The sequence below is a fragment of the Cololabis saira genome, chromosome 8 (assembly GCF_033807715.1).
Source record: "Cololabis saira isolate AMF1-May2022 chromosome 8, fColSai1.1, whole genome shotgun sequence".
Classification (NCBI taxonomy): Eukaryota; Metazoa; Chordata; class Actinopteri; order Beloniformes; family Belonidae; genus Cololabis; species Cololabis saira.
This window is the reverse complement of record NC_084594.1, coordinates 8,250,265-8,262,370: the sequence shown is the minus strand read 5'-3', so window position 1 is coordinate 8,262,370 and position 12,106 is coordinate 8,250,265. Positions and strand designations below refer to the sequence as shown.

Sequence of the window (12,106 nt, the reverse complement as noted above, 5' to 3'; positions counted from 1 at the left end):
TTATTTAATTTCTGTGTATTGAAATATTTCACTTTATTAACATATATGAGTATAGTTTGTGTCTAATAAATGAAAGTTACATTAATACAATAGCTCTCTCTCTCTCTTTCTTTTTTGAATGAGCAAGCTATTCACTCCGCCTGAGCTACATATTTCTGTCAAACTGACTGCGTAGATTTTTTGCAGAATTGCATAATTGCAGAATTATTCTCTAATTAAACAATACAAATTCAAATTATGTGATTCAGATTCAGTTTTTTAATGCAATTATTCAAGTTGAGCAATTCAAATTCAAATATAAATTATTCAAATTGAATGAACGAATGAATGAATGAAGTTTATTCAGTCATTGCAACACAAAAACAACACCAAAAAAACATTGTACACAGCATTAACTATTAAACCAAAAAGAAAAAATGTGTTGAACAATAACTGAAAAGGCATAGGCAGAAGCAAACTGCTTATAAAAGCCTATCCTATATTAACAACTTTCGGTCGGAAAAGATGCGGCCTGCTCACTCCTCAGGTTAAGGAGGAGACCTGAGCTCAGTGCAGGGCCCTCCCGGGGTTGGTAGAGGATGGCAATGCCCAGGACTGTCAGTAGGTAGGAGCACGGGGTGGTAAAAATGGGGAAAAAAACCGGGATAAAAATATTTAAAAAAAAAAAAAAAAAAAAAAAAATATATATTAACAACTTTCTATTTTTGGCTACCAACCTCCAGAAAACCAAAAAGAGAGTAGAAAAGCAAAGAAACAACAAAAGGCAAAGAAACAATAGAAAAGCAAAGAAACATTGACAGATGGTCAATTGCACTTATAAGCTTCAAAAATAGCTTTACAAACCATTTTCTTAAATACAACAAAAGAATGACATGTTTTTAAATTTATGTTGGCATCATTCCAGAATTTAACTCCAACGATGGAGACACATCTCCTTTTCATACCTTTTTTAGCCATTTGTACTGTGAAATTACAGACACCTCTGAGATTGTAACGAGTCTCCTGAATTGAAAAGAACCTCTGTATTGGGTCAGGGAGCATTTTTGATTTTGCTTTAAACATAATTTGCATGATTTTAAAATAAAACAAATCATAAAATTCAGTTTACGCATAAGTTACAAACATAATCTTGTTGTTTACATTTTAAAATTATTTGTCTAAGTTAAAACCTGTAAAGTCCTGAACAAAAGATATTCGTGTCATTAGGATTTAATAAGAATCGTAACACTTTTGATCCTCCATACATGTCATTAATGCCTAATATATATATATATATATATATATATATATATATATATATATATGTATGTGTGTGTGTGTGTATATGTGACGTGTAAAGCTGAAAACGGCGTCTTTGAAGTCATTTACCTGTTCACAGGGTGAAGTAGGGTCACACATGACATGATCTGACAACTAACAACGACAACATTTTAGCGACAAAACATGGAAAAGAAGTATAAAAATGTTTAATGTTGATTTTTCTAAAATGGACTCAGGGGAGAAACAAATGGTTTCGAGCTGTTTACGCTTTGGTTTACTCTGAATACAAATGAAAAATGAAAGTTAAAAGAATGGATTAGTAAAAACAAACCCTTTTACATTCCTCATGTGTCCAACTCCATATTAGTAATTTGCTTGTTTACATTAACTGAAATGGGGTCGGATGTCAAGCTGGCCTCATCAGTAACCGCCTCCGAGGGTAAACTTAAACGTGGGTCTGCTCTGATGCAAACATGCGACAGCAGTTCCTCAACTGACCACTGGGGGGCTTCCCAAAGGTGAGTCAATCTCCATTCATCTCCGATGTGAAAAGGTTTACAGCCTCATTTCGACAAAGATTTTGGTGTCCATAGTGAGATTTCACATCCTTGACACGTGTTTGGGGTTGAAGACTTTTCGTACCACCTCAGGTAACTTTATAGAAAGCAATACATTTATTTCTTGTATGATTGATTGACGGTTGGCTCAGCCAATGGCGAGCCACGGTTTCTCCCCCATCTGTAATCGTTGCGCTACCGCCCTTTACGTGGCTAAACACGAATGTAATTTTTGATTTCGCCATCGAGTCAACATATTAAACTATATATTCTGCTGTAAGCACCTCTGCAGACATGTCGTGGGGATTCACTGATGGATCTGGTAGCCAAGGCTAACTTTGATTGACATACAGTGGGCGTGTTCTTGTACGTGGATAAAATCAATCTGACCTTATAAACCAGTGGGTCACGTGACTTTATGCGTCATCCATTGTTTTTCACCTTTAATGGCTGCTTGGATCCACTGAGATGAAAGGCACCGCTGACTTTGATGTGACATGAGCGGGGTGTGTTGCAGCTGCCTTCCCCAACGTTTGTGCTCTTCATTTATAACCCGTTGCTGTGCTGTATGAGCAAACGGTTCACTATCACTCTTCAGAGAACTTATGGATGAGATCACAGTGGACTTGTAGTCAAGACCGACCTAAACTGAGACCAAGACACTACCAAGATCAGAGAGTATCAAGACCTAGACTAGTTCAGCTCAAGACCAAGACCAAAAAGAAACCTGGTTATTTCCTGATCCTGCGTGATTGTAGAACACCATCCTGGTTCAGCTCGTTTCCATATGAGCTTGTATTCAACTGCAGCTCAATAACACAGAGAAGTGGATGATGATGTTGAACTCACTATAAATGTTTCCATCCATCAGCTGAGATCAGATATGTGTGGCGACTGCACTACCGCTATTTCTACACTATTGGAGGATTGACTCCAGAGCTTTTAAGTATTGACACGACTACTAACTAGTCCCAAAGTCCTCTAGCAAAATAACCAGCTCCAACACCCCCCTCCACCTCAGAAAAGTCATGAATAGTAAATGTTACTGATTTAAATTGGACTTAATTTGTATATTAAACATGAATTTTAAATATTAAAGATACAATTAGCAACTTGAAATTACATTATTTACCATTATAGTAATCAGATTACACCGTATGTCAACATCACTGAAATGGACCTGATGCTTAATCAATCACAACGATATGCAAATATTATTCATATATTTATTCAAACAAGGTCGTTATAAACACAAAACTGTAATTAAATACAGACACATGCAGATGCACCAAAACATTCAATCAGATGCAAAATACAAATAGTTTACAAAACTGTACATTAACAAGAGGAAGAACTGCTGATCACCAGATTCTGTCACCTTGGTGTGAAACGGCATCTCAATTATTTGAGTCCGAGACCTGGCGAGACCCGAGACAAGACCAAGACCAAAGATTGTCGAGACCGTGACAAGAACAAGACCACAAAAAAGGGGTCTTGAGACTAAGATCAGTCTCAAGAACTACAAGTACTTGATCATCATATTATAAAAAGTGCCAGAGTAGCAGTAGACATGAGAGGAAAAAACCTCCAGAACATCCAAACCAGCCTGGAAAAACCTACCAAAAATCATAGTTTAAATGGAAAAAAAGAAAGAAAGAAAAAGCAAAAAGAAAAACTTAAGATGTGAATAAAGACTCGACTTCACAGAGCAGCTTTATTGGGAACTTACGTTCAAGGTAACCTTGAACCAAGGTTACTTTATTTGTCACACCAAATATATATCAGACATACAAGGAATTAAATTGCGTTTCCCTCTCATTCACGGTGCAATAAAAGCCTCCCTACCTACCTAATAAGAATGAGAGAATATATATATATGTATTTTTTATTTAACCTTTATTTAACCAGCAAGATCCTATTGAGATTAAAAACCTATTTTCCAAGGGAGACCTGGCCAAGATAGGCAGCAGCAATTACAACACATAGTTACACAGAGTTACAAGTGACAGATAAAACACCAACCGATAAAATACAATTAAAATGAAATTAAAAAAAGCAAGCAAATCACAAAAAACAGGTACATGTAATGGAGTCGGCCTCAAGTATTTTCAATTTAGATTTAAAAGTACTCAAAGAAATTAACACTGTTAGCCTCCAGGCATTTTGTAATGTGTTCCAGGCTGAAGGAGCAGAATAAGCAAAGGCTCTTTTACCCAGTTCAGTTCTGGGCAAAAGGAACAGAGAGCAACAGGTAGTCTTGTGAACGGAACGAGTAAGAACCAGGACCTCTCGGTACAATCAAGGAGCAGATGCAAGAAGGCAGCAGACTTAGCATTGCCTTATATATAAAAGTATAGCAATGACTGAGCCTTCGGGTGGCCAGAGAAGATCATCCAACCCGAGAGTAGAACTCACAGTGATGTGTCAATGGTTTACAATTTGTAATGAACCTCAGGGAAGCAGAATATGCCGTATCGATCATATGAAGACATTTAGCAGAAGCATTCATGTACAAAATATCTCCATGATCTAGTACTGGTAAAAAGGTAGCAGCAACAAGTCGCTTCTTAGCATTAAAGGAAAAACACAGCTTATTTCGAAAGTAAAAACTCAATTTTATCCTCAGCTTCTTCACAAGTGTCTCTATATGCTGCTTAAAAGTGAGTAGGTCATCGATCCAAACACCTAGGTATTTATATTCATGTACAACCTCAATTGCATTTCCCTCAAGAGTGGTCACTGAGGGGATAACCTGTGGCCTGATCCTAGAATTGGAGAACAGCATAAGCTTCGTCTTTATCTGCATTGAGAACGAGCTTCAGCTGACGTAATGAATGCTGGACAACAGCAAAGGCTTTCTGCAAGGATTCAATGGCCTTAAGCAGAGTAGATTCGCAGCAATAAATAATTGTGTCATCAGCATAGAAATGTAAATTAGCATCTGTCAAATTTAGACCCAAGTCATTGATATAAATAATAAATAGAAAAAGGGGGCCTAAAACAGAGCCTTGTGGCACCCCCTTGTGGACAGTAATAAAATCAGAACACAGGCCATCGTGTTTGATGCACTGAGCCCCATTGCTGAGGTAATTGGTGAACCAGTTGACTGCATGCTCCGAGAGTCCAGAGTGGAAGAGTCTAAGTTTTAAAATATCATGGTCAACCACATCAAACGATTTCGACAAATCAATGAAAAGAGATGCACAATGTTGTTTCTTATCAAGTGCAACAGAAATGTCATTAACCACCTTCATTGCAGCTGTGATAGTACTATGCTTTTTCCTAAATCCTGATTGAAATTTGGAAAGTTGGAATGTAAAAACAGCTTAACTTGCTCACTCACAAGAGCTTCAATAACTTTGGCCAGCACTGATAAGTTAGATATTGGCCTATAATTATATAATAAAAAAAAAAAAAAAAAAATTTTAGTCCTAGACTTTGGTTTTTCAATCATATGTTTCCCTCAAAGCTCATATCTACTTACTGGTACCCTTATTTTAAACTTGATGCTTACAATTTTACTAGGTAACGATCTGTTGAACACTTTGTACATTATCAATACTATTTTGTGTTCCACTAAATCCATGAATTTAAATGCCCTTAATTTAATAAATAATTCATTTGATGGTTCTCTATAATTTGAAAACAGCCTTGTTACTCTATTTCATTTCGGCCTTTAAAAAAAACTATCCAGTTAAATTGCTCCATCCGGATAGAGTGAATTTGGTTGTGGTTGTTTCAGATGTTCTTGTCCAGTTTTGTTCTTGCATCCGTTCCCTCAGATTCCTGCAACTAAACTTGGATGTACATTCCAATAAAGGTTAGGATAAATGATAACATGCCTCTGAAGTTTGACTTTTTGCACCATTACAATACTTATAGGCAACTAGTCATCATATCTGCTGCTCTCTGAAACACATGTTAATGCTCAATAATACACATATATGGTTCTTTAATAAATTTACATTATACTAAGATGCATTCATTTTCAATGGCTTTTGTCCTTAATGGCTTTTTTCCCCCTTATATTACTTTTACTTTTATACTTTAAGTAATTTTGAAACAAGTACTTTTATACTTTTACTTGAGTAAAAAACTTGAGTTGATACTTCAACTTCTGCAGGAGTATTTTTAAACTCTAGTATCTATACTTCTACCTGAGTAATGAATGTGAATACTTTCTGATCATAAGTAAGTTTGGTCACCTTGAGTGGTACTGATATCTGGTCTGGGAGGGAATTACATTCCTCTCTACTGTCAAATTAAAACGTATACTAAACACAGAGGTGGGTAGTAACGAGTTACATTTACTTGAGTAAGTTTTGGGAAATGTTGTACTTTTAGGAGTAGTTTTGAATCACTATACTTTTTCTTTTTTCTTTTCTTTTTCTTTTACTTTTTCTACTTGAGTAGATTTGAGAAGAAGAAACTGTTCCTCTTACTCCGCTACATTAGGCCACGTTGAGCTGTTACTTTTCTTTTATCCCTTTTATCCACGTATGCATCAATTTCATGACATCAATGTCATGAAATTGCATCACTGGGAAAAATGTTTGTTTTTGCATGTTTTGTCACATTTATACACACACACACACACACACACACACACACACACACACACACACACACACACACACACACACACACACACACACACACACACACACACACACACACACACACACACACACACACACACACACAGAGTTTATATGAGTTCATGGTCTTGTTCTAGTTCTGCCTGTGGAGAGTACAAAGGTTTGAAATTTTGTGCTACTTGTGCTTAATTTATTTTTTTATTCTGTTATTTTATTATTTATTAAAGTACTTTAATTTACTTTAAGCTTATTTTAATTTAAGTTATTTTTTATTAATTTTAATTTATTTTATTAATTTAATTTCCCTGAAGATGCTTATTTTGTACTTTTGTCTGTTTGAATGGTTGTGTTAAAAAAATAAATCAGACGTTACTCAACAGTTACTCAGTACTTGAGTAGTTTTAAGTACTTTTTTACTTTTACTCAAGTAATTATTTGGATGACTACTTTTTACTTCTACTTGAGTCATATTATTCTGAAGTAACAATACTTTTACTATTACAATTTTTGGCTACTCTACCCAGCTCTGATTAAACATGAGTTTCTTGGGGATGTATTTGAGTTAAATGGGAACCTGTTTCTCCTAAAACTGGTGTTTAGGATTCACCCCTTCACAAAAAACAGACATGCGCAGAAGCGGCCTGGGCGCACGGCCGCCGCACCTCCTCTCGGATCCAGAGCCGCTCACAGTCAGAGCTGCTCGGACCTGCGACGGGAATGGCGGCGCCGCGGAGCCTCCTCACCTCTCCCTGCGGCTGGTTCCTGCTCCTCTTCTTCTCCTGCGGATCTACCACTCCAGGGAAGAGCAAAACCAGCCAGGACCGCTGCGGATACAAGGTAAAACGCGGAATAAAACCCCACTTAAACCTGAATTATGGTTCCGCGTTAAATCGACGCAGAGCCTACGCCGTAGAGACGGCGTAGACTACGGCGTAGGGTACGCGGCGACGCGCATCGTACGGTGCGTGTTGCCGCGTACCCTATGCCGTAGGCTCTGCGTTGGTGTAACGCGGGACCATAAATCAGCCTTTATCCTTATGTATTTATTATTGAGGTTTCTGCTGTTGCGTTGACGGAGTTCTGGAGGAAAAGTTAGTTTTTTAGGAAACTTGCAGATGTTTTCTTCTGTCTTTTCTGCTACCGAATTAGTTGGAGAAACAAATAAAAGTAAAAACCCGAAGATAAAACCGCAGTTTTGGAGCAACAGCGTTGAGATTTGTTGGGTCATGTTACCTTGTTACCTGTGCGGCTCAGGTAACACGAATCCAGAAAACAACCTGGCTGCTGCAGGACACTCGAATAAAGTAGATCACAGCTGGAAAAGGGAATAAAGACACTAACATTTAAAGTTTTAAAGTTATCAAAGACACATTTTTGACGCATCTTGTCTGTAAATGGACAGACTTGAAGTTTTAGGCTCCAGAACAAACTTATTCATGGAAAAATTTAGTTTCTTTTACAGGAACATTAGATTTTATTTATTTTTTAACGTCAGGTCTAAGTTGGTGTTTGACTTTTCTTCTTTACTTAAACGAGCCCCAATAAACAGGACCAAAAAGGACTTCACCAGTTCTGGTTTGGGGGATGATTTTATTTTTTATCTTTATCTGTTGGTCAAAAAGAAGCCTGGTTTTTGTGTCTTTTTTTTCTTTTTTTTTGTTCTGCTTTTTACACCTTATTACAATCAGTTTTTTTTTTTGCCTTTGCTTTTCATACAAGTTTTGTTTCCTTTTTAGAAATTGATGAAACAGATCCCCCCCCCCCTAAATATATACTACAAACCTGTTATTTCTAAAGCTTGTGCAGCGGGTTTTAGACTCTGTCTCTGTCATTTAGGGGCTGAGCTGCTTTATAATCGGAAGTCGAATAGCATATCTTGATTTCTTTAAACAGTATTTTCATTTAAACCTAGACTTGAGTGTATAAATGATGTTTTATTTTGGCTGTTTTCTCCCAGAAACCAAATCTGGCATCTTTAGATTCTTTGTTTCGTCTCACCGTTCGTTCAGACTTCAGATACTTTATTATCATACATGACCAGGAGGAACCGCACATAATCACTCTGGAGAAACTTTAGACACACACACACACACACACACACACACACACCACACGAAATGATGCAGATTTGAGTGCGTGTGATTATTGTTTTCTGCGACTAAGGTGGTTGACTTAGTTGCATGTGTGATTGTGAGGGTGCATGGCGCCCAGGTTTCAATTTTCCTGTGGTGACAGATGACTCCGACCTGCCTTTTGATGCCGTGTGTGTGTGTGTGTGTGTGTGTGCGCGGCTATGTGTGTGTCTTTGTGTGTGTGTGTGTGTTATCCTGGTTTCCTCTCTGGCTTTGAAGTGTTTTCTACAGGAAGCTTCACACTGTTTACTTTGCTGAAACATTCCTTCCTGCAACCCCACCCCCAAACACTCTCTCACACACACACACACACACACACACACACGCACGCAGACACACACACACACACACACTCTCTCTCTCTCTCTCCCTGCCACCTCCCCCTCTCTCTCTCCTGCTTCCTGTCCTTTCAGAAGCAGATCAAAGGATGCTGGATGGGGGTCTGAGACCTGCCATGCTACAGGTGTGAGGTTATTAGAGCCCCGCGTGTGTGTGTGTGTGTGTGCGTGCTTGTTTTACATCACACCATTATATCTGGAAGCAGTCCTCTATTTTGAGGCGTGTATTCTGAATTTGAGCCGTTTAGCGTCTCCTGCTCCCCCCCCAGCTCGGTGCTCGGTCGGTGCCTTTGGTACCGGATGCGATTTGAACCCCAAAAGATACGAATCCTGCCGAGGTCAAGTGCCGGCGTCTGGGTCGCATCGGGCTTCGGGTAAAAACCGAGACCACGAGTCTGGTGATTGGTATCAGTTGCTGAAACCGGCTCATATTTTCTTCCTTCATCTGCAATTTCTGATTTATTTGTCAGTAAATTTATCAATTCAATTAATCTTTTATTTCTTAAAACTTGTTGAATTTATGGACTTTTAAACCAAATGCAGCCACTGTTATGATTCTGGATCCTCCACGTGGAGGAAGATGCTGCAGTGAGGATGAGGATGTAGCGTTAAGCTATTATCACGTAACTTGGTACGGTTGTAGTCAAGGAGTTGCTGAATCCAGGCAGTGGTGTCTTTATAATTATATACATTTGCTATCATGGTGTTTTCCAATGTGCAAACTAAAAAGAAATTAGACAAGGATAAAAATGTCTTTTTTTTTTTCTTTGGTTTATCACAATTTGCTCAGACATGTGAACATTCACAATGTTTCTGACACTGGAAGTGTACTATATGCTGTGAGGTTTTAACTATCCATTGAGGCCAACATTATGCATATATTGTCCTTATAATTGTGGAGATATTGTTAATTTAATTTGCATAGGCCTGTTCAGGCGAAATTCACCTCCAAAATCCCTAACAGATTAACAGACCTCATCACATGAACATGATAATCACCATTTTTATTCATTTATTTTGGTATTACTTCACTGCAGCAGTAACTGTCAGATTCATGGCTACAGAAACAAGGCCTGTTCTCCCTGGAGCAGCATCGCCTGTCTCATAATAACTGTAATCGTAGCCTCAGATATTCTCAAGCTATATTATTTTTCTTTCTTTCAGCCGTGCGTTAACGGGCTGCACATTTCTTTTGTCATCCCTGTTTTTCTTTTCCTCCCCGAAGCCTGGCCGACATTAGCAGCAATGCCACTCCACAGATGATGATACAGAAACACATGTTAAAAGAGCTGCAACTGATGTAACATGATCTCATTACTTAAGAGCATCAAAATGCTTTTTCGTACAGATGGAATTGTACTTTTGCATAATGTATAAAATCGCTGGCGTTGGTCCACGTGGAAAATATTGAAATTTGCAGGTACCTTTTTTTTTTTTTTTTTTCTTACTTGTTTTCAGAAACACTGCAGAAGATTTCCAGAACGCCAGAATGATGGATCTGTCTTTTCCTTTTATTTTCTTTTTTTTCTTCAAACACATCTGCTGAAGCCATCACATCTGTCTCGGCGGAGGAAGACGGAATCGTACCAGGAAATCATTCGGCTTCCTTCTCGTCCAGTTATGATCTGGATTCTTCATCCGTCTCTGTCTTGACCTGTCATCATTTTAAATTACTTTCCTCTCTGTGACCATGTCACACATCCCATCATCCTCCAGGGCCTCTGTGTGTTTTTGGCATCAGAGGGCCTCGGGGGTGCGGGGGGGGGCGGGCGTCACGGCTGGGTGGGCGTCCGATGTGAAACACGTGTGTTTTCTGGTTTTTGCGGCGACTGAAACTGGCGGAAGGTGAATGATGGGGGCTGGATGCTTCCCGTCTTACATAAAACAGCAGAGAGCGATATTTTACTTTGTCATCCTCCAAAGATTTCTAGAGGAAAAATAAAATGAGTTTCACATCTTTGCTTTCGGGAAATGACTTGCAAGTTCTGTGCCAGAAAGGATAAGTATAATATCACGAGCAGTATTTACGTCATGGGGAGCCCACTGAAGAAAACACTAGGGCTGGGGATCGATTCAAATGTCAAGAATCGATTCGATTCAGATTCTTAAGATTCAGAATCGATTATCAAGATTCGATTCCGATATTGATTTGGGTTAGTGTTAATAAAACAGTTTTTTGAGCTGTTGCATGAATTATATGACTGTAGTTATGCAAAATATTACTGCTAGTATTATATTGAGATTCAACAGTAAGTATTGTCAGCTAATGATGCTGTAAGGACCAATCAGCTCCCAGAATGCTGATAGAACTGCTTTCAGAAACATCATGTGGGTCAGAATTACCAAACAGATCCAGGGAGGAAACGGAGACGGATGAAATCGGCTTTATTTTTTCCCACATTCCATTTTTATTTTTTCCTTTTTCGGTCTATTTTGGTTTTTTGATTTTTGAGAATTTGGTTTTTAGCATTTTTTGCAAATTTAACCCCAAGACAGTATATAAAGTAATGAAATATAGACAATTTATGCAATTATAACCTAACACTTTAATGTTTTCATACCTTTAAACATATTTAAAGGCAAAAACATGGCACCAGTTATTCTCATGTCCAACAAAACATTCCCTTTATGGGGATAAACAAAAAAATAACCAAAAGTTGTAATGTAATGATGAAAAAATAATAATACATAAATAAATAAAAGAACCCACCCCCCCCCCCAAAAAAAAAAAAAAAAAAAAATTGAAAAAAATCGATCTTTAGACATATTAATCGATTTTTAGGCATTAATTTGAGAATCGATTTAGAATTGTGAAATCGATTTTTTCAACACAGGCCTAGAAAACACACACACACACACACCTGTCCCTGCCCCCACCTGAACTGGAGGTCACATGACTCCTGCCTCCAGACTGCAGCACCAAGTTATACATCTTTTTGTAAGGAAGTCAGGATTTGTTCTACTCGCTGTAACAAGAGCGAGGGAAAACCTTTTAAAAGGACAAACCATCACAGCAGGAGAGGAGTAACTCCTCCTCGAGTGAGGAGGAGGAGGAGGAAGAGGGGGGGGCATTGAGGAGCAGTCATGCAGCTGCAGGTTTTGTTCCTGCGGTGGGAAATCTCTGGTTGGCTGCCCCCAAACACACTCGCACACAGGCTTCGCATTGTTGCACCTCACTTTGGTTCGGAGCTCATTCTTTGCTGAGCCGAGATCAGCTGATC

The 12,106-nt window shown here is 38.4% G+C and overlaps 1 protein-coding gene across 1 annotated transcript in view; it reads left to right on the top strand.

Moving 5' to 3' along the window:
• The first annotated feature begins 7,121 nt into the window (after positions 1-7,121).
• LOC133448282 (interleukin-17 receptor D-like) overlaps positions 7,122-12,106 on the top strand; it is a 48,577-nt gene continuing 43,592 nt past the window's right edge. The window contains exon 1 of the mRNA XM_061726664.1: positions 7,122-7,252. Coding sequence (XP_061582648.1) covers positions 7,133-7,252 — 120 coding nt within the window. The 5' untranslated portion in view covers positions 7,122-7,132. The remainder of the gene's footprint in view (positions 7,253-12,106) is intronic.